This window comes from Nothobranchius furzeri, chromosome 1 (genome assembly GCF_043380555.1).
Source record: "Nothobranchius furzeri strain GRZ-AD chromosome 1, NfurGRZ-RIMD1, whole genome shotgun sequence".
NCBI lineage: Eukaryota > Metazoa > Chordata > Actinopteri > Cyprinodontiformes > Nothobranchiidae > Nothobranchius > Nothobranchius furzeri.
In genome coordinates, this window is record NC_091741.1 from 59,566,232 (window position 1) to 59,594,042 (window position 27,811).

At 39.9% G+C, this 27,811-nt stretch overlaps 1 protein-coding gene across 2 annotated transcripts in view; it reads left to right on the forward strand.

Annotated features, from left to right (window-relative positions):
* The first annotated feature begins 1,019 nt into the window (after positions 1-1,019).
* slc38a4 (solute carrier family 38 member 4) overlaps positions 1,020-27,811 on the forward strand; it is a 43,276-nt gene continuing 16,484 nt past the window's right edge. The window contains exons 1-10 of one of the 2 annotated variants that reach the window (XM_015955319.3): positions 1,020-1,227; positions 21,085-21,316; positions 21,502-21,592; positions 21,701-21,816; positions 23,237-23,310; positions 23,486-23,578; positions 23,874-23,955; positions 24,040-24,122; positions 24,455-24,513; positions 27,422-27,682. In XM_015955319.3, the coding sequence (XP_015810805.1) occupies positions 21,201-21,316; positions 21,502-21,592; positions 21,701-21,816; positions 23,237-23,310; positions 23,486-23,578; positions 23,874-23,955; positions 24,040-24,122; positions 24,455-24,513; positions 27,422-27,682 (975 nt within the window). In that variant the 5' untranslated portion in view covers positions 1,020-1,227; positions 21,085-21,200. Of the gene's footprint in view, positions 1,228-15,579; positions 15,706-21,084; positions 21,317-21,501; positions 21,593-21,700; positions 21,817-23,236; positions 23,311-23,485; positions 23,579-23,873; positions 23,956-24,039; positions 24,123-24,454; positions 24,514-27,421; positions 27,683-27,811 lie in introns of those variants that run through there. The other variant, XM_015955311.3, reaches the window with a different exon arrangement.

Sequence of the window (27,811 nt, forward strand, 5' to 3'; positions counted from 1 at the left end):
TGGTACATAAATTAGGAATTACATAGAGGTATGATTGCTGATTAAACTTTAAAAATTCCTCACCTTTCTGAAGCGCTGTTTATTTTTCTTTCCTCCTCTTTAACAGCTTTGTCCCCACCAATATTTACAGATCCCATCACATTATTAATTGTACCAGGCATGTTGCGTGCGCCAACCCCCTCCCTGCTTTCATAGTGATCGGAGGTACATGTGTGCAGCGCCGCATACACATGCCTTCGATCTGTAAACAAACACCCTGATGTGTTCGGCACTGTGCTCAAGTTTGCTGTTTGTATCACCGACATCGGGGGTAGAATGAGGGGTGCAGGTACAGCCTGTGTCACCCCAGTTCCTCCAAGGAGCCGACCCAGGCTGAGGCCTTTCCCCAGAGCTAGCTCTGATGTGGCTCTGATGCTCATTAATTATATAGAAATGTAAGCATTACACTTAAACAGAAGAGTTACAAAAATAAATTCACCCCCCACAGAGTTTTTGTGAATGTAAACTAGATCTATAAATCTATACTTGGTTTTGAACCAGGCTGTGGACACATTAATTTTTGCTGTGAAATTGGCATTTTTAACATGGGAGTCAATGAGGATTTGCTCACTTCTGGTGCCAGCCCCTAGCGGTTGAGGATGGAACTGCTAGGGGCTGGCACAAACAACAAGATGAATAACATGAAATTATTTTAGGCACAGACAACATCCCCCACACTTTTGAAAATATTGCAACATTGCTCATAATGCATGCAGGGAATTAGATGAAGCCCCTAGATTTGGACACACCTGGTGGAGATTCTTGCAATGCATCATGGGTCGCATTAGACACATTAAACTCCGTTTCTCCAAGCTGAGGCTGTTTACATCAAGCAATTGTTCACAACTTTTACACAGACAGTGACCCGAAAATCACTCTTTAGCTGAAAAAAATACATGAAACGATTATAAGTCTTCTAGTCCGTGTTTTAGAGTAAATGAACCGTGACTAGGACCGTTTTGGCAGAGGCCTGGACTCATGAGGAGAGGAGGGGTCCTGGGTCCAGGGAGCCCCCAGCAGAGCTCCTCCGCTGTAACACGACGCTCCCTTAAACCGCGACCGTCCACCGCCACATGCATGATGGAAATTTCCACTGCTCAAGACAGTTGAGCGTCGGTCCCCGTTGTTCAGAAGTCCGCCTCTTCCCCTGGCCGGCCGCAGAAGCTCTCCGCCATCATCTCTTACAAGGTAAAAAGCCTTTCGTTTTCCCTTTACGCGGACTTCCCTCCCCTCGCTTTTATTTAATCACCCCGCTATTATTTGGGCTTTTTCAGACCTCCATGTTTGACGGACTGGAGCGCGCGCCGCTCTGCTGCTGATTGTTTAGGAACTGGCGGCAGCTTTGATGGGAAAATAATAAAAAGAAAAAGATGGTTGAGAGTCTCACGTGTTTGGCTTTATTAGCTACCTCGTGTCTGAATAAATCAGCTCAATTTTCTTGCTGTAGTAAATCTAGGTAATCTTGGTACACATTTTTGTGCAGTTGGATTTATGCTTCCTGCTGGGTGGAGCCGCTAAAACACTGCATTTGTGACGATAATAATAATATTAATAATAATAGTGAACTTATCTAAAACCACCAGTTGAACAATAAATGCTCATTTCACATCCTGCTGCACACCTCTTTTGTTGTTTTATTTGTAAAAAATGAAGAATGAATAAAATGTTGCACCAAGAAGCTGCTTTGTGTTTGTAGAGGTCCTGTTTTGCAGTAGCACAAGGTGTACCTTGACAACGGAGAGGAATTCTAGTTTATATAACACGAGGATAATGGGTGTGTTGTGATTGCAATCAGCTCCAAATGTTGTTCTGCTTTTGTTGATTTGCACAAAAATTCCCAGAGTTGTCCTGTTCAGACGTTCCTCTTGTTAAAACAAACATTTCAAGCATCAAATGCTCTATACTTTCACTTTTTTGGCTTCTCCACTGCACGGATTGGTTTGTTGAACGCATTTACTGCAACAATGTATGTAACTGTAAATTACAAAAATGAAAGATAAGTATTCGAACGATTCTGATCATTTGGCACGCTTCCTTCTTGTTTAAGATGACAGATCAAGCCTGGAGATAACACATCCAGACCTGTCAGTCCCATTCAACAAACTAATATCCACCACAGCTGCCGCATGGTGACTCCTCACAGCTTATATAATGCCCCCTGGGTCTCTACACCTATTGTGTTAGCTTGTTCTGGTTGCCCACTTGGCTGAGTTTTATGTTGTGTGGTGCCACTGAGGCATTTAGGTGTCTTGCCTGCCTGACTACAAACTATAACATAAAGTTTGAGTAAAGCTTCTTTTTAAGATTTATTAAAAAATAATAATAATGATGCACAACCTCAAAGTTTTGTGTAACTTCATGACCCACATCCTGCAGACTTAAATTGGCTCGAGTGTCTTCAAAGACACAAAGTGACTGACATGCGTGCATGACGTGGACATGCCCTCTGCTCAGACACTGTAACAGCTTGTTAAAAGTGACCGAGAGCATTTCTTTGGAACAGAAAGTTCCACCATGCTGCTGGGGGGAATGGGGGTCGGGGGGCAATTTCTGAGGGACTACATACCTCCAGGGATATGTAGGGTAAACATTCCCCATCAGCAAGGCCTTTGCTCTGGTTGCATTCACCCCACAAATAGGTACGCCTGCTCATGTCGTGGTCAGGAGACAAGTCAGAAGCAGGCTGTAAATCCTTGTTATGTAGATGTTTTTCTGTGGTGGGTCCCAGTGGTGTGATCCCTCATTATTCACTGATGTTGAAGACTTTGACCGTGCCAGAAACCTCCTAAATTAGGAGACAAACAAACAGCTTCTATAGAGTTTTAGTTCATTTTTTCCCCAGTGCTTATGGAATAGTTAATAAAAATCTGCAGTCCAGATTTACCTTAACTCATTGTGTTTGGGTTCATGCTTCCTGCGAACACAGTTTGGACCAAACACTTGTTCTCTGCACAGTGAGCCTAGTCTGTAACTGGTTCCAGTCCTGGACCACCAACATTGTTTTGGCACAGGAGTGCAACTATTCAACCATACAGGAGCAGTGATGTCATGGCTACAGCAGAACTACAGGAGAGTATCTCTGTTATTCGCATTTTGCATTAATTCATTGGATGCAACAGCTTAACACTTTTCACAGATGCACCAATGTCATTTTTAAGGACCAATACCAATTTATAAAACTTCTACGCTTCTGACCTTCCAATACCAAGTTTGATAGGAATTGAAACAAATGTGAACTTTGTTATTTTGGAAGTAAAGACCATCATTGTTGTGTTAGCAATAGTGTGTTCACACTTCAGATTAGCCAGTCGTGCTGAAATACAGCAGATTTTAATGATTTGGTCTGATAGTATTTATCTAAAATCATACCTGCAAACTTGTAGCTTTTTGGCAAAAATCGCCGGTTTTGAAGCCAAATGTGGCGTTTACGTGAATCGTGTAGATCCGAAGAGTTTTTGTTTGAGGGGAGCGATGGGGGGTCTTCTGTCAGGTTTTAGTTATGGGTTTTAGTCACTTTTCATATGAGAATCAATCAGAGAAAGGATGGAGGACTTTTCTTGTTCGCAAACAATCTTTGTTCTAGTGGGCTAGTTCATGTCGTCATTTGACCAATCACAGTCAGAGACAGTACGCTACAGACGACGAGGCAGCAGCGGCGCTCACAGTGAGTATGAGTGCTGTCGCTTTAACATCTCACAGAGGTTTTGAGTTCAAAGTTCGTCAAATCGAACAAAATCACCACTAAATAACAGTTTTCTGTCAGATTTACCTTTTTAGATTTTTCCAGAGGCTCGTTGTGTTTTATTTATTTATTTTTTGTTTGTCAGAACAGCAGTTTACCTTTAGCAGTGGTTTAAAGTATTCAAGCAACAGTTGAGATAAAGCTGCTTTTACCTAAACATTTAATCACAACCAACACATCAGAGCTGCAGCACTCGTGACCCGTAACAATAACCTAGGGATGATTACAGCATTCTGGAAAATTTTCAGATGTTTCCATTTTTGGTGTTTGGAGTGTTACTTAGTCTCATAAAAATTCTTAAAAATATATATGATTATCTCTAATAAATTAGGAAATTTTTTTTCAACCATATTTCTTTTTCTGAGCAGACACATGGTAGAAAATTGTTTGAATTTTGCAAAAAATCATGTTGACTTTATTTAAATTATTCCAACAGATTATTGTGGCAACAAGAATTATATAAATGTCAGTGCAGGTTACTAATAACCCCACAGACGCAAATCTACAGCATGCAGGGACTTTGTCGGGGGGTGATTGTAGTTGTCACCTTTTTCAAACCCTCCGAGTTTGCAGGTTTGTAAAATATTACCACCTGCACGTCGATGCAAAATTGTCAGCATTGATGCTAACCATCATTAGCTTGTTGTTTATTACTTCATTTAGATGTTTTTCCTGAACCATCCTTTTCTAATTTGTCTTGAACTTTTAATAAACTTTTCAGTTTGACAGTTCAGCAAAACACTCAACCAACACTTCAACTTAAAAATTGTCCTAGCTAAGAACTATTGTAGACTAATTATATTAACGACCGATTAGTTCCTTTTTACTTCATGGTAAATATTATTCAGCTGTGTTGGAACCAGGACCACTGCAGAATTCTCCAGGTAAAACACCTGATGACCAAAAAGAGAACATGTTAAGGACGCCTGGTAAGAGCGACTGTAGCTTCATATAACATGCAGCATCACTGTGAGATTTTTTTATTGAGACTTGTTATCAACGGCTTCTGATTAGCTGTTAGCCTGACTCCTTTATATGAACTTCTCTGCCTGTTGTCTACTGATAACTCACCTATGGCTGATAACAACTCATAGAAACACACTTCAAACATTCAAACTATGCCTTTTAAGGAAGAAAAAGGTAAACAAAGACAATGGATTCTCATCAATCTGACCAAATCAGGCTTGTTGTTTGTGGCAACAGCAGAAAAGTCTATTTATTATGCCAGCAGTTCGTTTTTACAGTGTAACAGTAGCAGCTTTTCTTCTTAAGCCTGAGTCATGCTTCGGCATCTGCGGCAGTGCTGAGACACGCAATGCCATTATCCGTCCTTGCGAGGGCTCTTCAGCAGGCTCGCAAGGACGGACAGAGTCGAGCTCTCTTTTCGACAGCTGGATTTATGCTTCTCCAAAAGGGAGAGATACGCACGGACGGACAGAGACATTTTGTTCTCATACTTCTCCGTCTCCTGGGGAGTGTTGAAAAAGCAATTCCCCGCCAGGACAACAGAGGGAGTAGCGCTGTTCTGTGGTATCCGGTCCCAGATAGTGTGTTTATATCATGTATTTTTTTTTTGTATATAAGAGACTTTTTAACAGACAAATCTCATCCTCCTCCACCTCTTCATGCGCTCGCCACCTCTAAACCCACGTTTCCTATCATTTCCGTCCACAAATAAAACGCTTGCTGTGTATCTTTTCCCTCCTCCAGTTACGGGGGAATTAAAATTCATATTTTTAGAGTTTGTTTGCGAGGTATTCTTCAAGCTTCTCCATGTCTGCCGCTAGTTGTCTTCGGCTGTCTTTATGTTTTTGAGGGTGCAATGGTGTCGGTGTAGACGACAGCTGCGTCCTGACCAATCACAAGCTTGCATTCTCCATCTCGACAGATGGATGTTTAGAAAAGAGAGCCCGACTCCGTCCGTCCTTGCGAGCCTGCTGTAGAGCCCTCGCAAGGATGGATAATGGCGTTGCGTGTCTTCGCACAGACGCAGAAGCATGACTCAGGCTTAAACATCCATCCGTCGAGACGGAGAACGCATGAAGAGGTGGAGGAGAAAGAGAGTCAAATTTGTCTGTGTTAAAAAGTCTCTTACATACAAAAAAAACACAATATAAACACACTTTCTTATACATGACAGGACACCACAGAACAGTGCTACGCCCTCTGTTGTCCTGGCAGGGAATAGCTTTGCAACACTCCCCAGGAGACGGAGGAGTATGAGGGCAAAATGTCTCCGCCCGTGCGTGCGTGTCTCTCCCTTTCGGAGCTGACGGAGAAGTATAAATCCAGCTGTCTCTCTAGACTAGACTGATCTGATTGGGCTTGCAGTTTTGACAGAAAACCAGCCAAGTGTTATTTCTAACAACTCAGGAAATGTTGGACATACTTTCCACAGAAGACCTTTCAGGATAATCGTGCGAAACAAATCAACTGGTGTGTTAGGGTAGCCTGAGAACAGCTTAAATAGTAAATCTTATAAAGATAATATAACAAAAATTACATACAAGTTGTTTTACAATAATTTACTCTACAAGATCAAAAGTTATAGTACTACATATTTTAATATGGACATATGTCCCTCTAGGGCTGATTTTTGGACTTCATAGAAACTTGGTGTTTGTTTTTACGGCCTGAAAGTTTTATTTATGTTTCTAAGTAGTAAAAGGTCTGTGTATGTGCCTTTGAAGAAAAAGGGTTTATCAGTAATGTATTTACCACAAGTCCATATAACTGCCTTTTGATTGGATCTCTGTCAGGATAGACTTATTGCAAGTGGAATGCATAAACAATGGTCTGCAGACTCGGATGCCATGTTAGATGTTGGAGATGGAACAACTTTATGATTTATAGAAGAGATTCTGGTTAAAACAGGGACATACCACAACTGCACCATACTTCAAGTTCCTTTAATTAATAGTTCAAGAACAGTACTTTTAGGGGCACCACACCAATGAGAAGCCATCACACCCATAAAAGTATAGTAAACGCTAAAGTCTAAACCCTGAAACATCACAAAATCGGAAGCACTGTAAATGTCTGCAGAGGTATATACCGCCATATAACGGAGATCAGTGTGAAACAAAAGTTTTTTTCTTGCATTTTGCCTTAAAGGCTACAAAGAGTGCTTTACGTTCTGCAGGTGAGGAGAAATATCAGCACAGTTTGAAACACCTGCCAACATTGCAAAGACTAGCCTTCTTCTGATTGGCTATGAGAAGTCCTGACTGACAAATATAGGTCAGAGCCTGCTGTGTGGCTGAGCTCCCAAGCACTTCTGGCATTGGCTGATGTAACCTTGAGTGCAAATGAACCTCAATCCAGATGTCAAGTCAGTTTGAAAGTGCTGGATATTAATGGCATTAAGACACATCGAGGCATGTGGTGCCACAAAGAGTATGAGCTTTTGGAAGTTTCTCAAATTGTTGTCAACAGGTTTGGTTGCAGTCCAAAAGAGCATAAAATAAACTTCCAAGAAATTGTTTCAACTATTATGAAAATTCACTGTAGATTACAATTTTGGGGAATGCTCTTTTGAGTGTTTTTTTTTCCTTAAAGAAATTCCTCTCTCCCCTCTTCTGCAGATGGCAAAGATCAAAGGTCACTTAAAAGGATGCAGTGTCTTGCTGAAAGTCCTTCTAACATACCAGAATGTTTGCAGAAATAGCTAAATGAGCTATTTGTTCATGCCATAAAAGTAAGGAAAGTAGAGTTGCATTAAAAGTTCTGCATTAGGGCTGGGCAATAAATCGAAAATTTGACGCTATCAAAATTTCTGACTTTTATCGAGATAATTTTTCCCATGTCAATAAATTTCATAATAAAAAGATGTGTGGAGGTTGGCAACGTTCATGTTCCTTTAAGAAGCTGTACCACATTGAGTCACGTAAAAATGTGACTACGTGATACACGTTACAGCCCCATCCAGTGGACAACGTTTGTTTCTGCGCATACCTGTAGTTATCGTCCATTTATCGTTATCTAGGTGAAATTCTCAATATATCGTGATATTGATTTTAGGCCATATCGCCTAGCCCTAGTCTGCATTCAATTTAGACTAAGTTGTGCTTGTTGGTTAACGCTCCAGGAGTAAAATACAGAGCTCTTTAAAACACTTATGCTTTGTTTTTACTCTTGCAAGTAAAATTGACTGATGTGAGGTAAGACTATACATACTTGTAAGTTTTATTTTTAATGGTGCAAGTAGGTGACTTTTGGACAGCGGCAATCTTACTGTTTTACCCAACGTTAAGTCTTTGCGCTAAGCTAGCTGCTGTTATCAATATTTTCAATATTTCATTCACTTCATTTTAAAAGAAGCTGGAATCTAGCGCTACAACACAGTCAGAAGTAGGGCTGCAACTTATGACTATTTTAATAGTCGACTAGTCACTGACAATTGGAACAATTAGTCAACTAATTGGATAATTATTGCATTTTCTGAAAAAAAAAATTTTTAAGAAATGAGCGCCGTTATGGCTGCTCTCGTGGTCTGCCTGTATAACCTTGGTCAGGCTGTGCTGCGGAGTCAAGTTCCTATGCTCTGGTTCCCTGGAGCGCTGGCAATAAAGCTTTCTGATTCTGATTTTTCTTAAATTTAGCATGAGATTGCTTTAATTGTGTGAAAAATGATAATAAACACAAGAAAGCTGGGTACTTCAATGGAAAATGCAAATTTTATTGAACGTTGCTGCTGTTAGGCCAATTCATACTAAAAGTAAATAAAAATGCCCTGTCTAACACCAATTAGGCACAGTGCCCAGTCAGTATAGACATAAATGCATAAATAAAATTAAAATACTTTTGTCAGGCACAGTCGGGCATAACATTAAATCTCTCTGTTTTAAAAGTGAAAATACGTTTAAAAAATGTACAATGTACATCCAAAATGAAACGTATTGGCTTTCGTGTTATTTAAATCTTACCAAGGTGAGTCAGACCCTGTTTCATTCAACCCTGGCTTAAAAATACTTCATTAAGTCTACTAAGCAGGGGTGTAGAAGTAGGGTTGTTTTTAATAGGGCCAGCCCAGTAATGATCTCGGACCAAAATAAAGGGGGCAGAAAGTCAAATGGGGGGGGGGGGGGGGGGGGAGAAGGAGATGTTTTTCCAGACGCCAAGAAAAATTAAATGCCAAACCCCCCTGCAAGGTGTGTCACTGAGAGTTTAAAACAAAAATTATTTTTGTGCAAATATTGGTGTTAAAATGCAGCAGTTGCTGGATTGGTGCAGTTCAAAGTAGAGTGCATCAAATTAAACAATATTAACACAAAGGTGAGATGTGTCATACCCCCCCCCCCCCCCCCCCCCCCCCCCACACACACACACACACACACACACCACCACCACAGCTGGAAAAATTCCTACTAACACTAACACTGTTAAATACAGTAATATTGTAATGTAACAAATTACTTTGGAATGACAGTGACAAGTAATAAATAACACATTACAGTTTTGAAGTAACTTGCCCAACACTGGTAGATGACCAATGATGATGATTAGCAAAAGGGTTTTTGCTAAGCTAAGTGGCTACGCTAATGTGTTTTCTAATATAATCACTTCCATAAAGCAGTTGTGGTTAAAATAAATTGTAGCTTACGCTAGTAAGAGATTAGTAAAGGACGGTTTTCAACGATGCTAAGCTAACCGGCTTATTAACCATATTTTCCCAAATTGAATAGATTTTTAACTAAAGCTGCATCTTAAAAAGACTAAATTTTGTAGTTTCAGGATAAACCAAAATGTATCAGGGTGGAGGAAGTGATCAGCACAGAAACCTTTATCACAATAGCTAACCAAAGTAAAAGATTAGCAAGAGGATGATATCACAACACGCATCCAAACATTGCAAAACATGCTTCTCAATAACGTCTGTACAAACTAGTAACAACTTTTTCCACGTCTTATTTTTCCACGTGTTAGATTTGAACTGAAGTTTTTTTTACTTTGGATTAAAGGTAAAGTGGTGCGATTAGGCTCGACTTTATGCTGTGAATTAACACTTGATGATGAAGGTTGCTGTCGTGCTGGAATTGTCTTGGAAGAACGGACAGTCTAAAGTTGTTTTGTTTGTTTGTTTTTGGGGGGGTTGTTGCCCAAATTAAGTCCTCTATTGACAAAATCTAAAACAAAAAGTAATAAATATCTAATAGTAAAACTTTTTTTGGTTTAACTTGTCTTTTCTGATCTTGTCAAGGTTGTACAAAAAATCAAGTTTTTACCTAACTTTGAAGCTGGCGTCATACATGAGTCTGCAGATCAATAGTCACAGATAAGGGCAACAAAATGGCCAGTAAGGTTCGCAGCAGGTTGGGACACACCAGGGTTATGTACTAAAGGCCAGTATGATGTTTACTCAAGCTCCTCTGGTCTTCGTTATCACACGATAAGACTGAAGTTGAAAGGTTTTCGCTTTTGTCTGAGGAGTCATTTCAGCTAATTAGTTCAGCATATTCCTATTACAAATTCTGCATTCATTGGGTTTTTTGTATTTTTGTTTGTTTTGTCATAACTTCTATCAAACATTTGTTTGCTGAAAATATCCTGCTGATGAGATGACTGCTCTGAGCCTGAAGTGTTAGATGGTTCGTCACATTCATAAGTGCGTTTGAGTGCATCAGAATGTCAGCGTTGTTATGGATAGCCATGCTTGAAGGCATGGGGGAAACATGAACCTTCATGCACTTGGATTTTGATGTAGATTAAGAGCCAGAAAAACTGGATTGTTTCCCAGCCAATCACCATGAAGCGGTGGGTAAGTGTTGGGTTGTTGGTTTTGGGACATTACTGTAGCTGTTGAACTTAGACCCATCGTCTGATGTCACAGAGAAGTGGAGAGAGGTGATGTTCCTCTGACGCTGGAAGGAAAAATGACGACGACGAAGAGTTTGGATTATTGAAATAGCTCTTATAAAAATGTGTCAAACATCAATCAGTCAGCTTGTCTGATCCTTGCCAAAAGTGGTGAGATGGATTTCTTTGAACTGTTACATAAAGCAGCTGTCCAACACCAGGACCCACCCTCTCAGTGTATGGAATCCCATTTGAGGGGAAATAAGTATTTAAATGATCTGTACATGGGAAAACAAGCTCTCCATTTAAAAAATGTATAAGTGCGTTTGACGACAGCAGAATGGTGTTGATCCCCACCAAACTGCAATAAAACAACCCTGATAATTTTATCCTGGTTGGCCTCAGGCTTTGTGCCCTGCCCTCATTCAACACTAAGCACCAAGGTAATAACAGAAGGCAGAACAAGGTTTGCATTTAAGAGGAAAACTGTTTTAGGAAAGTTTTGTCAATGCGTGATTGACCAGAATAAAAAGGGAATGAACCATTAAGTTAGAAAATAAAGTGAGCTACAGTTCACATTAAGTTTGATCCATTAAAGGTGCATTATGTAGAAATGAGGTAAAAATAGCATCCTGTCGTAAAATTTGGTCACTGCAACCACTTTAAACAACTCTGGAGCTTTTGCCGGCCGTCGTCAAATTACAGTCGTCGGCGCTGCAGTGTTAGCTCGCAGGAGACACGACACCCCCACACTCACTGCTGGTAAACAGTAGTTACGTCTTTCCTTACTTTGTTTTGAAAGGAGAAAAACTGACAATCCCTACAGCCAGCTGGATAGGAAATATGTTTCAGATCATTCCTTCCAAAATTACTCTTTGGGATTTTCTCACTATAAAATTCTCACTATATTTTTACATGCTGCACCTTTAAATTTCTCTAATCATTTTTTACTGATTCAAAGCGTTGTTAAATGTGCGCACCACGGTCTGAACACTTTTAGGGCATTAAAGCACGCACAGAAGAAAAAGCAAAGAATAAGAAGAGGGTACTGGCTACAGCCAACCTTGCGCTCTTTGTAACGAATGTGACCTTTCCTTTTTTGTACTTTTGAGTCCATCTTCACATTAGCAATTCAACACAAAATAAAGCTGCCAGAAATATAGCACTCTGCATGCCGTCTTAAAACAGGAAGTTGATTTCATTGGATTTACAATGTCAATAGTAAAGGCAAACTATCGGATCAGGACTCAAAATCAGACCGGATTTGAAGTTGAAAGATCGGATCGGGATCGGCAGCCTAAAATGCTGATCGGGAAATTCCTAGCTACGAGTCTCCTCCACACACCACAATTCTGTGGCAAGCCATTGAAACATGTAATTCACAAATGCTTCTATATTTGAATATAATTTAGACTGGATTAAACAGTATATATGCAACTATTACAGTGTTACCAGTAGGAAATAAATATTAATAGCATTTCCAGTAGCTTCCTACTGAAATAATTAAATGATCTACTGATCATATGTGGTCTGGATATTTACACTAAAATGAGTGGTACTATTGCAATTTGAAAATAAAATTCAAAATTTGCAGCTAAAACAGGAAAATGTGTAAATGCAGCCAAAAGTGGGTTTGGGAGTATTCTTCATGAGGAAACAACAATAACACACGCTAAAATGCTCCCAAATTAGATTTTCTATGAAATGGCCCCTTTAAGGAAATGTAGGTTACATTTTTCTTCCGTAAGATATTTATTAACTTTAAATATCAGATGGGAAAGGGGGAACTAGACAACACAAATTTAATACATATTATTGAACCTCTTATAATTTTGTTGTTTTATTTTCATATTTGTAGCAGCAGACTGCAGTCTTGTTTTACTTGAAACGTTGTCAAAATGGGAATTTGATTTGATTCGATTAACCTGATTTGATAGAATACCAAAATATTCTATAATTGCAGCCCTAATTCACATCTACTTTGGGGGGTCCTGGAGTGACTTGTTTCTTTCTTACCTTTTCTCCTATCTGGGAGACGGTGCTCAGCATGCAGAGCGCTTCACAGGAGCTCTTTTTCATTGGCCCTGATTGGTTGCGGCTTTAAACTTTAACAGCCTGACTTAGTTGTCGTAAAGAATTCCATAAGATCCAATAGTATTTTTGATATTCTGGCAAATTTGAATAAACTTTGGATAAAGTTTGAATTACAACATTTATTTCTTTTTATCTGAATTACAAAATAAGACTTTTTGTAAGTTTCAGGCGCATTGTGATCTTAATTTTTTTAGAGAAGTCCTGAAAAGGTATTTAAACTTACTTCAAGATCCCTGCATATACCCTGGTTTAGTTGAAATTATGATGGATCTACGTTTTGATTCGTGTTGTAAGATAGATTGGAATAAATAAAATAATTTTTGAAATATTTTAAATTAAGGCACTTAACATATTGGCTTTTTTGTTCATGACAAAGGAAAACACGTTAAACCTGCTAATGTTGACCAAATGTCAGATGGTGTTTGTTACGTCATATGGTGCTACGTGTAAACACATGCATGCAGTTGATGGATTAGACCAGCCGTAAACAGAAGTAATGAGTTGTGTTGGATTTGATTGGTAGGTCAATTTCAATTCACCAGAAAGGAAAACATTTGTCTGTTTATTTTTGTGTTTGACAAGCTGAATGGTGTTATCTGGCCAATCATTTACCAGCAGAATGTTTTCAGGATTTGTCTCCAGGTCTAGAGTGGGGTCAGGCCTTTAGGTTGCAATTCAACAACAACAATGCTTCTGATCTGTCGGAGGTAGAAAAGCAGATGTTTTGATGAAGAATGGAGGTTAATAACCCCCTATATCTGGGACGCAAACATCATCCCATTGCTGCATGTTCACTGAATGATCATAACAGACTTTTGTTAGTCTCCTGTTACCAAAACATCCATATTTTCTCCACCACGTCATTGTTAAATTTGCGGAAGATAAGGAAACTCTTGGTGTCGTCAACTGGACAAATCAGCTGCCTCACCAGAGCAGAGCAGGCTCTGATTTAAACAGTAAAAATGGGAATTACAGGGTCAATTATCATTTATGAAAATAAGTCAAAAGGCATTTGGAGAGTACACCAGGTTCCAGAACGGTCTGTCTACATGTTGGCACAAAAGCGGTTTCACTAACCATTTATGACATTAGTAAGATATTTGAAAGCTGGTGGTTTGATCTGTAACTTCAAAGTTATATCAATCATCCTATTTTATGAAAAGTAGAATGAAAATTTTCAGCAGCTATTTTCTAGTCTTCTGTTAATCCCAATAGTCATGGGCTGTTAATCCCAATAGTCATGGGCTGTTAATCCCAATAGTCATGGGTACACCTAACTACAGTTAAATTACTCAAGTGAGTACCAGGCGCTGATGTTCAGTACGGCATTTGTGCCGCGACCGTTGCATTTGACAGACAGGTAAAAAATTGCACTCTACTCCGTCCTTGCGTGCCTGTCGGAGAGACTTCGCGTCGACGAATAATGGCGCTGTGTGCCTCTGCAGATGAAGAAGTATAAATTGGGCTCATCACCAGTACTCAAAGGGTTGTTGCGGCGAAGAAAATGGTATACACACATAATTTATGTTGTGCAGGTATACCTGTGAACCTAAAATAAATGTAGCTGCCTGTCAAAATTAAGCGCTTCCTTTGCATCAAAATAGGTCTTTAAAGATCAGACATCATATGTGAAATCCATGACACGCATCAAATGGGATGAGAAAATAATTTTATTCTCTCATAGACTCCCATTCATTCTTATTTTTTTTTTGGCAGTTGAGGGCCCATGGTCCAGAAGTATTTGGGTGTGATTTCGACTCCCTATTATTTGGTTTGTTGCAACAAAAACAAAGGTCTGACGCTAGTGCTTACTTTGTTTAAACTGAAAAATCAATCAGAAAATCAATTCATCAGCTTTACCTGAACCTAATGTCAGTACCGTGTCATACACGTCACTCGTCTTCAGATTTTGCTGCAGATTGGTAGCTGTCGCAGCTTCCTGCTGCAACTGAACCGACAGGTGAGCACCCTACCACCATGAAGTGGTATCGGACCGATACCCCACGTGTGGATCTCAGCTCTTCCTCAACTTTGCTGATATTTAATGTAATTCTGTTTGAATCCATTCAATATTGTAAATAAAATAACACATTTCCTCAGTGCTGGTTTAATAACCAACTTCTGCTACAGTCATCTTTAATTTCTTGGTAAAAAAAAACACATTTGGTACTATAATCAGTCTGATTGAGTTTCACGTTGGCTCGTTTTAGTTGAGAAAGCTGTGCCACGTTTTGTCCTGTACAAGCTTCATGTGCCTGGTCCAGTAATTGGACAGTATTACAAAGTTAACAGAGATAAAAACCCTGTATTGACACGAACATAACCTTGGGCACAGTGGCGACCCCTCAGTTCTTCCTTCTGATTGGCCATTGGATGGCACTGCCTCTGAGACCTCTCACGGTCATCCACAGTGCACCCTAGAATCTGTGTGTGTGTGTGTGTGTGTGTGTGTGTGTGTGTGTGCGTGTGTGTGCGTGTGTGTGCGTGTGTGTGTGTGTGTGTGTGTGTTATATCTCCACTTTTTTGGCTCTGTGTTCTTTGCGGCCCAACTCTGTTTGGTTCAGAAAATTTGCCCCCAAAATAAAAACCAGTCATGTGGCAGGTCATGTGATCATGTCTTGAGGGGGCCGTAGGTATATAACGCTGGCCCAACTGGTGGTGAGCGCCATCTTTTATTCTCTATTTATCTATTGAACTATTGACCTATCATCTATCTGTAGAAATAAATCAATTAATACCTTTTCTTTTTTTTTCTTTTTTTTTTTGCTGACGTGTGTAGGCCTGTGAGCTCACATAGAATTTTTTTTTCTGGCTCATACAGGAGGAGTCTGGGAAAAGTGGGATGTTCTGATTGGCTGAGAGCAGTCCTCCCTCCTCCCTTTTAAAACCCATTCCCTCTCACCTGAGTTACAAAAGAGCCACAGCTCCTCGATCACCAACTTGTCTTGTTCCTTATTGTAATAAACTAAATAAGTATAAGGATAACTTTCTGAAAGGGGGACCATCTTGGCAAACATCTGTAAGGATTCTGTTCTGTAAGTGAGCCTGCATTTTGTAAGGAATTCAGATTGCGACTTAAAAGCAGCAACGTGTTTCAGAGTTTATTTGCGAAGAGTTTTTTTTTTTTTTTTTTTTTTTTGCAAGTTGTGATTATTGATTTCAGTTTTGTGCATGTTGCAAAGAGTCTGAAGTACACCGTTGTTTTCAGAGACCACTGAGTTTCTGCATCGAGCAATTGCTGGAAGGAATTTAACAGATGGCTGATGCAAGAGTTTGTTTGGGTGGAGAACATCCCAGGAGTTTAAATTAAACAGGATAATGAAAGTGGGGCACTAGAACTTGGATCCACATCTGTTGTTGGATGTGGAGTGTTGGTCTTTTGCTGTAAAACATTTTTGAGTTGCGGCAGGAAGTGAGATTACGATGGGTTTATTTGTTTTTATGTACACAAAAAGCCTTCCTGAAGTCTTGTAGACAAATTGGTAATCTTCATTATAAAACAATATTAGCCCATTAGCATGTGTATTAATTAGCTCGCAGTTTTAAGCAGATGTAAAGCATGAAGCCATCCCATGACATCCAAAGAGCAGGAAATGACATTTTCTCTCTAGATTCATTAGCTACTTTTTCCTAATACTCCTCTGCGGTTTCATTTGTGGGCAAGTCCAAATCTGTCTGATGGGGATTGAACTCTGTAGCAGCCGACTATAGACACATCTGCACATGGCCGTCACCCCAGCCATAAAGTCAAGGTGGTGACAACGTGTGAAGTTAACCCAGTCAGACAGGTTAATCCTGTTGGCTGGACAAACACATTTTCTGCCCTCCTAATCATGGGAGGTTGACACAGCAAGATTAGCTAGAGTTTTGTTGTAATGGAGCCGCTAAATCTCTTTTGGCTGAGGTACAGCTGTTTTTTATTTTTATTTTTATTTTTTTTTTATTTAACCTTTATTTAACCAGGATAGAGACCCATTGAGGTTAAGAACCTCTTTTACAAGGGTGTCCTGGCCAAGAGGCAGCAAAAATACAAACAGTTACAACGTAATGACAATGATAAAACACTCAATCATTAAAAGCAGTTACAGGTTACTAATGCAGTCTCTGAAGCTTTCAGTTTGGTTTTAAAGGCATTTAGTGAAACCTGCTCAGTCATTTTCCAGGTTTTCTGCAGCTGGTTCCAAGCAGAAGGAGCAGAGCAGGCGAAGGCTCTCTTTCCTAACTGTGTGTGAGCAAAAGGAACAGAAAGTAGCAACTGATCGTTAGACCTAAAGAAGTTTCTGGGATCACATTAGAGAAAAAGAGGGTCTGAAGGGTCCATCTGCATCTGGGAGGTAGAGAGGAGGTGTGAGACGCCACCTGGCCCAGCTCTGCTGTAAAATAGAAGATATGCCTGTTGACTGTACACACACACACACACACACACACACACACACACACACACACACACACATATGATGCAAATGTGTTACTCAAACACTTCCTTCTTTAAACTGTGGCTAAATCAAACACTTTGTGGTGCTAGTTCTTTGGCCATGGAAAACTACTGGATGTTTACCTGTTAACCTCAGCTCTGAGCCGCTTTATTCAACATCAGAACCTTTTAAATGCATTTAAGTTTTTATCCAGGGATGAGTTTTTTAATTGGATTTCAGCACCATCGTACCAAAACAATAACACAGTTTAAAATAAAGTGTTGTGGAGAAATTGACAGTCTTGCTTCAGCTTGCAGATATTCTGAATATTTATCCATCTTTGTGTGGAATAAAACGTATGATTGTGTCTCCAGGTAGAATTTGTCCTATTTGGTTTTATCTGATTTCACCATCACCAGATCAATGGAGTAACTGTGTATCATTGAGTCAAAAGTGCAAATGTGTTTTTGCAGCCTTTTTGACAATTACAAAAAACAAACAAGAACAGTCTTCCAGTAGAGCTGTGGATACATGCACACAAAGTAAGTATTTAGGAAGGTAAACATTATATTTGAACATGTAGCAACAAGGTGAGAAATAGAAGTCCACTCCCTGAAAACATTAGGAAGTGTGTTTTTTATTTGTAGCCAGAAAAATGGTCCCATTTGTTTCCAAAGATAGGACCAGGCTTAAAGTTGGGCCACTAGGGGGCATAATGGTCGAATTTGACTTTCTACGTGTAGTTTTTGTTGTTATTGTGCTTTAAAGATAAAGACGTAGGAGTGCTACATTCTTTATTTAGTTCTTTCAAAGTATGAATGAAAAAGATTAGAGTAAAAACTTACACTGAACATTTTTGGGTCTGGTTTTAAAATAAATATTTTTGTCAGTTGTAGGCTAAATTTAAAAGTTAAAGTTTTCTAAACGTGTAAATGTAGCTGAGGTTGAGAAGAGGAACTAATGCAGTTTTCTTTTATTTTAATCTCACTGCTGAGCCATGCGCTTGTCCATTATAGCTATTATATTATAAGAATTTAATTTGACATATTATAATAAGCAGTTGCTCAGGAGGTTGAGCAGGTTGTCCAGTAATCAGAAGGTTGCAGGTTCGATCCCGGGTTCCAACACAATTCAGCTGTTGCATCCTTGGGCAAGACATTTAACCCACCTTTCCTGCTGGTGGTGGTCGGATGGACTGGTGGCACCTGTGTTCGAAAGCCTCGCCTCCATTAGTGCGCACCAGGGCAGCTGTGGCTATATTGTAGCTCATCATCACCAGTGTGTGAATGGGTGAATGATATTAATAGGGCTGAAACGATTCCTCGAGTACCTCGAATAATTCGAGTACAAAAAATCCTCGAGTCAAATTCTCTGCCTCAAGGCTTCCTTTAATTCATGTTTAATTAATTCATGGCTTAGCAATCGCCCGGGGTCATGTTTCACCCGGACCGAAATAAGTGACGCACATACACACTGCACTGAATGCACACGCGAGTAGCGAATGTAACTTAACTTTCTCTTAAGCCATGGCGGACAACTTGAACCCCGGTGGAGTGCGAAAAAACCAGAAAATGTCAAAGGTGTGGGACCATTTTTCACGTCGTAAGGCGGAAAACGTAGTCCAGTGTATGCTGTAAAATGGATTTAGCCTACCACAACACCACATCCTCCGTGCTGCGGCACCTGACCAGGAAACATCCACATGTAAATGTCACTCCTGCAAGCGGTCTCGGAGCCTCTACAAGATTATGCATTTTAGCCTGTATTTCTATATATTCTGCAAACACTGTGCGACTTTTTCATTTATAGCACTCAGTTTCAGCTCACACCGTACATCTGATAGCAACACGTCGGTCTTAAAATGTGCTAAAAATAGCAGTTTTTACAACACGTCAGACTTTTTACTGTGTTGTTATTGACGTCCGTTGTCCCTCAGGATTGCTGCAGGAGGACACGTGTATTTGTGAGTGGCGGAGGAAAACGAGATAAAGTAAATAAATGTTTTGTGATCAGTATAATTTGGCATAACCACGGCAAACATGCTTTCAACAATCCTTGTTAGTGTGAGAAAAAGAAAGTGTAGAAATTAAAACGGACGTGTGTTAATAGGGAAACAGCTGGCGAGCCATGTTTGCGCATGCGCCGTGAACGGTTCTGGTTCTGTTTGGGCCGCAGTCGCTCACATTTGTTTACTGTGAAGTAAAGTTGAAGTGCTGAAGTTTTGAAAACTAAATTTGAATAAAACTTGAAGAATAACTGGCAATTGCGTGCTCATTTTAAGAGGTCTTTCATATTTTATAACATGCTATAATATATATATATATTTGCTATATATATATATATATATATATATATATATATATATAACATGATATAATGGTTTAAAAAACGCAAAAGAGTAATTTATTAGAGTACTCGATTAATCGATAAAAGATTTGATAGAGTACTCGATTGCAAAAATATTCGATAGCTGCAGCCCTAGATATTAGTAGGGCTGAGCAATATGGCCTAAAATCAATATCATGATATATTGAGGATTTCACCTCGGTAACGATAAATAGATGATAGCCACAGACATCCGCAGAAACAAAAGTAGTCCACTAGATGGAGCTGTCACATGTATCATGTTGAGTCACATTTTTACGTGACTCAAGGTGGTACAGCTTCTTAGAGACATGAACGTTGCCGACCTACACACATCTTTTCATTTTTTTATTTTCAGATTTATTGACATGGGAAGAATTATCTCGATAAGTCTAATTTTATCACAATAAGTAAAATTTAATCTCAGTAAGTCAAATTTTCGATGTATTGCCCCACCCAACGCTGTAGTATAAAGCGCGTTGGAGTCCTCTGACTCTGAAAGGTGCTATCGAAGTGCTGTTTCATTTATCATTATCTGTAGTTTCTCGCAACCAGTAACTAGATTAGTATCTTCTCAGTTTTGTTGTCATACTTCACTGCACTCCCAGGCACCCGTACACATTTGCATGTTACAGACATAGGTCAGCTTCGGTTTTCTAACCTAAAACGTTAATAGTTCTGCCTTTGTTATAACACAGTTACCTTCAAAACATCTGTCTATGATCAATACTGTTTATGCACACGAACAATTAGCAGAAACAACAGAACAACTCTGCTGTTGAAGACTTACACCATGTCTGGTGTTTCCTGTTACTTGTAGTTCGTGTTTCTGAGACTCTTTCTTCATGGACTCAGTCAAAGAGCTCTTTGTGTGAAAGACTTGCTTTTGACCTCTTCCTTACATAACTCATAGATACCAGATAGAAAATAGAATTAGGCGCTCTATTTGTCACGTTAGCCACTTCTTCTCGATCTCTCCTATGACTGACAAAGTTGAGTTTCAGCTGTATATACTAAAGTTAGCATGAAGGTGAGGGACTTTAAACCTATTTGCTCCCATAAGCATGAGAAGTTCAGGACTTTTCCACTAAATGTGTTGCAGTGCTGAACAAGAGCAGAACTGGCTTAGTACCAAGGGTTCAGGCTCTAGCCCCTAAAAGTTGGTGCTGTATAGACCAGCAATCACTGAAAATGCTTTGAGATTAAACATTTACTTTATGCAATGTTTTAAGCGATATAATGGCACTAGACCAGCTCTAAACTTCTGTTTAAAACACTCAGATAAGACGCAGCTCCAGCACACGCCCTTCTCTGGTCCTATGAAGCCTTCAGGGGAAAACCCTGCTAGATTAAACCAGCTGCTGCAGAGACTGGTTAAACATGTCCAATTACATCACCTTTGCATGTTTGCATATTTGAGATTTCTTCTTCAAAGTGATATCAGAAATCTTGAGTTTAGAAAATGCTTTACCAAGTGGACAATAACACACCCAAAAGGGTTTTCCTCAGGGCCAAATGGCCCCCAGGAGGGTCAGATAAGACCAGCAGGCTTGTCAGAAACTGCAAAATATAACTCATGTCCCTTCAACACTTCCTTAATCGTTTTCCTCGTGTGCTTCTTCTGTTTGTTTTAAGGTATTTTCCCCAGACCGACTGCATCTAACTGGGGATTAAAGAAGAAGAATCGCTTTTGAGAAGTTCATACGTTGAAACTTCTTAAAGCCGCCTCGTCTTCTGATCTGTGGATCAAAATGCCGAAAGTAAGAGATCACATGGAGCTGAAGAGGGTCCCCACTGAGGCTGATGATGATAGTACCACCAGTTTGGACCGAGAGCCCATTGACTCTGAAAAGGCCACCATAACCAGGTCAGAACAGGTCAGGTCTTGTGTGAATGGAATTAGCTGATTTAGGTAAACATCTACAGAGGACTTCTAAAGACGTCTAGGCAGTTGTTTTTGCACACAGCACAAACCACAAGGTGAAATAACTAAACTGTGATGCAATAAAGTTTGGTAGTTTACATTCTAACAACACTTTTTTACCCTTGCAGCAGCCAGTTTCTAGACGATAACGACGATGGCGAAGACCAACGGTTCCTGTCAAATGGGATACCAATGAAGAAGAAATACGATGACGAAGAAGTAAGTGTGTTTTGCAAGACTGTCCCCAGGACCAGCTCTGAGTAGCTCTATTTCCCCAATTTAGCATCTTTTAAGATTCGAACTGATTGGTACTTTCCTATCGAGCAGTTTCCTGGCCACGCCTCCTTCGGCATGTCGGTCTTTAACCTGAGCAATGCCATCATGGGCAGCGGGATCCTGGGCCTGTCCTACGCCATGGCAAACACCGGCATCGTTCTGTTCACGTAAGTGCTGTAAAAGATTTTACAGAACACAAAAATTAGGGCAATTTTAGAAACATTGAGCAAAAAGGTTGTTTTCGCTGTCATCGTGTAAGATGATCTTCACTGAAAGGTGTTTTTATTATTTCTGATTATAATCAGTCGCTCAGAGTTTTTCATGCAGGCTGAACACGAAATAGTCTCCTACACATATCCTGCGTTAGCTTATGATAGGAAATGGATGAAACTGCCCTCAACAGTGCCTACCATTTGCTGACAGTAAAACATAACTGAAGTGTCCTTGAATTAGAATTTTGTACTTCAAAAAGGTTTCTTTTATTTGTTAACCTAAAATATTTTTCAGTCTTTGAATTTATTATGTATTTATTTTTATTCATTTGTTATACGTATTGTTTAAGGTTTACATTAATGCAACCGATGGTTAAAAAAATTGTCTTTTTTTTTCTTCATACTTACTGTTGCTGGCTCGTGTTCTCCGATTGAGTAATGTCACTTGATCAAGTCTTTCAAACATTCCACACTATGAAATAAGTAAAAGTGTGTATGATTTGTGCTGATATTGGATATCAGATTGATATTGGTATCGATCAATACTGAGGGCTGCAATATCGGTATTGTATCAGAAGTGAAAAAGTCGTATCGGGTCTTCCCTAGATGAAACGTTAGGATTTGAAAAGCCTGACAACTCTACATCACGCTGACACTTAACTTAATGTTCATGGATTCACCCATCCTGACAAGTTGTTGTTGTTGTTTTAACGTCCAGCAATCAGCAGCGGACGTCTTGGCTAGTTTAAGTTAACCGTTATCATTGGCAACTTCACCACACAGCTGAAGCTCCTCCAAAACCTGTGATGTGGGTAACTTTTGGTTCCTAGAATTGGTGCGCCCCCCCCCCCCACCCACCCCCATGTTGAAAGAACATGGCGTCTCACCCCTAGAGAGCGACTTACAAGGCATTCATTCCTTCTAGAGCCCACTGCAAATGTATTGATTAAATGAGTAAACCGCTCCATTAAAACACCACTGCTGCTTGTTACACTGCTGCAGATTCAGCACCAGGAATAAAATCTAGCTGGAAATAAAAACTAGAGAGAGGTTTATATTTACTGCTGGAGGCAGTCCAGATGTAACTGCTCTGTTCCAGTACTTCCAGTACACCCCCCTCCAACCCCACCCTCCCACTGACAGACAGCGTGCCATCTTTAGAACGCAGTGACTGGGTGAGTTCACGCAGCACTGGCATGACTCAACACGGGTCATCAGGCTAAAGTTGAAAGAACATGGCGTCTCACGACGCTCATCACCGAGCAGCAGCTGCAGGGTGTCCCTTTACTGTTTCTTATTAAAATGAAAAGACAACAAAATACATGTTGTGGATCCTCTGGTACTATGTTAATGAGTTTTGGCTTCCTCTGTGCAGAATCCTCCTCATTGCTGTGGCCATCCTGTCCTTATACTCTGTACATTTGCTCCTCATGACGTCCAAGGAAGGAGGTTGGTATTTAAATTCAAAGGTGCTGCAAGATCAGCTTACAGCCCCCAATGTCTAATGACGATGTTCTAAATGAGTCCTTTCCAGTTATAAGAGCTAGTGGTCAGGGAAACGTTGATATTTTATATGAATTCTGACTTTCCTCTCTAGATGATTCTCCTTGTTTTCTCTGTGCAGGATCCCTCATTTATGAGAAGTTGGGAGAGAAGGCATTTGGTTGGCCAGGAAAAATGGCCGCCTTTGGCTCAATAATCATGCAGAACATCGGAGGTAAAAATAAATCGCCAAAGTACACGTGTGAACAGGTGCAATTAGTGGTAGTACTGTGCAATTTATCAGATTTATATTTCAGATTGTAACTGGTCACAAATGTTTTTGCAAAAATTCACATCCTGTAAAGATGGTAGAGCGAGGGCAAAACATTATTTACCATTATGCCCCCCCCCCCCCCCCCTCAAACACACAAAGTAAACACAGATCATAATATACATAAATAGTAGTACGCCTGGCATAGAGGTACTTTCTGTGTAGGAGTCATTTATTATTTAGTTTTGTCCTCTTGCAGCCATGTCCAGCTACCTCTTTATTGTGAAGTATGAGCTTCCTGAAGTCATCAGAGCCTTCATGGGTTTAGAAGAAATCTCAGGGTGAGTGCTCTCAAAGGTTAAACAAGTTAAACCCTATATAAACCCTATTTTACCTGTGCCTTTAAACCTGTGCTGTGTTTGCAGTGAATGGTACCTGAATGGCAACTACCTGGTTGTGTTCGTGTCACTCGGGGTCATTCTGCCGTTGTCTCTCCTCAAAAATCTGGGTAAGAGTCCCCTCTACAGACCCAGCCCGCTGCTGCCTGACACCAAATCTCCTGGTGTTTCTAGTTTTTGCTGCTGTCCATAATCGGCTCCACCAGACCAGATGCAACGAGACACCGGTCCAGCCCTTAGTCAGCTCTGCCGGCTATGGGGTTATGGTAACATAACACGGCCATGAGGTTTGCAGTCAGCTCCACCACTCAGACTAGATTTATGATTGCACTTCCCAGGTCCGCTCATGCAGATAAAACATAAAACTTTATGACAGCTTGATCTACCAGAACTGTGTTTAACTTGAAGTTATTAACATGTTTGTTTTGAACCCTTCTTTTAGGTTACCTGGGCTACACCAGTGGGTTCTCCCTATCCTGCATGGTTTTCTTCCTGACTGCAGTAAGTTCTCCCTCAGTAGTCGGTGCCATGGCCTTTCAGGATGTTTTAGAGGATTAGTTCAGGTTTTGGGAAGTGGGTTTCTGTAGAGAGGTAGCTATCATCTTACTAAGACCAGTCAGAATGATCTCAGGTGGGAAAATCAGGGAGGAGTCAAGCTAACAGCCAATCACACCGGGTTCTGTTCCTCAGAGGATTTTAGCCATCTGACACAAATCAGTCATGACTCCGTCTCCACATTCAGTTATTATCACCAGCAACCTGACTTAAAACAAATGGAAAAAGGCAAATGCATAGTCAAAATTACAGATACTGGTCTAAATTATGGATTTGTGTTTGCTGAGAAAAATCTGAGTTTAATAATCAAGATTATTTAAAAAAAAAAAAAAGAAGAAAAAAAAAGGATCTGAGGCACTCAGGAGGATGAAAATAGTTAGAAAGCCTTTAATATTCCATGGCTAATCAAATAAAAACATAACTACTAGTTTCAGCCACGCTGGCCTTCATCAGGACAATAAATGTTTGTTTGTCTGCTTACTAGAATAATCAGTTTCAGCTGTTTTGTTGAGCTGACAGGAAGTCACACGATTGGTCTTTCTGGATAATTAAAATAAAAACATTAAGTGTAAACAAAGTGATCAGTACAAAGTAAGATGTATTCTAAACTGTAGAAAAATAACCACTGAAAATCTGTTTCACCATTCAAACCTGGATGGCATGTGGCTTTTAAAAGTATTCTCTTTGAAGGAGCTTCTTAAGTCTGTCTCCTCCTCTAATTGTCTTTGATTTGCTCAATACCTGAAATTTTAAGAGTCACAGCTTCCATGATGTATTTCTGTGTGATGTACTGCCATGGGGTATAGAGGACTACCAGCTCTAACTGCATATTTGTGTTCAGCCAGTCTTGTCTTAAAGAGCAAGTCACCCTTTACAAGAAGCGTACTTCACTCCCACTTCATGTTTGAAAAATGCAACAAATGCTGTTACCTAGCAGACCGAGAGGGTGGAGCCACTAACAAATACACACACTCACGACATTGTGACATCATAATGTACCAGTTTACATCATAGCATACCTCTTAGCCAATAGCGATGGCAGATTTAAATTCAAATGCAGTGAAGAGTTTTTACCGGACAACGGCACAACACTGACAGTTTCAGGCAGAAAATTTAAATCTTAACTAACATGCACTAAAGTGCAAAACTATTGACTACACGTGTCTGCAGCACAATTAGACATGCATTTATATAGTTTATCAGAAAAAAATAGTTGATTTGGGGGCGACTTGCTCTTTAAGTTTGCGCTTGGTTCTCCCTACGTAGAAACAGCCACATGGACATTCAAGTCTGTACACAACAAATGATGTTTTGCAAGTGATGAATGAATTGATGTAAAACCTACGTCCAGAAAAGATGACAGTAAAGCAGTTAGCATTGGTCGTATTATTGCAGTGATAACAATGTCCACTTTTATGATTTCCTTTTCTGGTAGATAGCCAGGTCTTTGGTTGAGGAGAGAGATGACTTTTGACAAGTTTATCATTTAAAGTTGGAGCTCATCGGAAGCTAATGGATGGAGCAGCTGGAAGGGCTTCTCTAAGAGCACTAGCACTTCTCAACATGGTTGCTGTATTGTGTTACACAGAATAGTTGAGTAGAAATTGGTTGATCTTTTTCTTTAGAGGTTAGTTATTGTTCTCTAGGGAGATATTTTGCTTTATTATATGCTCTGTTAATGGCTCCTTGTTGATAGCCTCTTGCTTTAAATCTCTGGCACATATCTCGGGCATTACTTTCAAAGTCTACTTCTGTATCAAAGATGCGTTTAAGTCTCTGAGGTTGGCCAAAAGGAATATTGTTTTTAAGCCATGGTGGATGAAAGCTATCTGCTCTAGGGATTGGATTACAGTCTGTCATTTTCTAAAGGTAGAGGTATGTAGATCCCCATTGGCTCCTTTAGAGATAACAAGATCCAAAATATTAATTTGGGATGAGGTAAAGTCTAAATTAAACTTCAAAATTTTGTTAGTATTGTTTAGGTATGAATGAAATGAAAGAAGTTCAGTTTCTGACCCAGACCAAAGCAGAATAATGCCATCAATATATCCTCCTCACCTGAGGATTCTATCAGGATTACGATCAGAATATATAAATCTTTCTTCACATTCTCCCATAAAGAGATTATTTTCAAGATTATTTTTAAAACTTTGCCAAATTTCTACTATTTCTAACAGGAGTCAACCATTTTTTTAGCCAAATGTATCATGAATCACTAGATTGATCGTAACCATTGGATCAGCGTCTACAACTGGTTCGTTTTTGAAGTCAACTCAATTCAAGATGGCTGCCACAACTTTGCCAAAAAATAAAAAATAAACGTCCACAATTCGATCCATTTTACAAATATTGAGCATGAAATGTGTCATTTAACCCAAACTCTGGTGGCTGGAGGACTGAACACCATGTTTGGGTATTTTGTGGGATTCTGCATGATCCTAGCTAAAACCCCAGCATTCATCAACAAAAGAGGCCCTCTGAAACTGGTATGAAAGACAAAGCTGATATGTGTTGCTTTGTTTTGGTGTTGCATGTTTCAGATAAGCACACATTACCCACAATGCATTGTGACAACATCCTGCCTGTTACCAGATGTTTAACCAAAACCAGCGCTCCTCTCAGACACCTGCTAAAAAATGTTATTTTTAGAGGAAGATTTGATGAGCTGGAATTATAAAAAGAATTGTGGCGGTAAATTGTATTTAAAATTCATGTCATTGTTTAAATTTAATATTAGCTAAATGTTCACAAACTAAATGTGAATTTAACTGCTGGTTAACTGAGACAAGAGTTAAAGATCTGACTGTTTGAGGAGCAAATCCGAAATTCCAGTTTCTGCTTGTGTCTTGTTCAGGTCATCTACAAGAAGACGCAGCTCCCGTGCCCTCTTCCTTTCTTCTACGGGCCCTCGTCCAACCTCAGCATGAACTCCTCTGACATGTCAGGCCTTTATGTGCTACGAAACAGCTCCACGCAGATGGACTTCTCCCGGGCCGACGTCTCCCCGGTCATCCACAGCAGCCAGAACACCCCTCACTCCACAGGAGTCCGCTTCGAGCCTCACCCCAGCGACGAGGAGATGTGCACACCCAAATACTTTGTCTTCAATTCACAGGTGTGTGTGTGGCGGGGGGGGTGGGGGGGGGGGGTGGGGGGGGGGCTCCTTTTAAGGACAAAGTAAGCTTGTTTGATAGCTTTTATTTTAATTTGGTTCTTTGGTTAATTTCTTAAGTGTTTTCTGTAG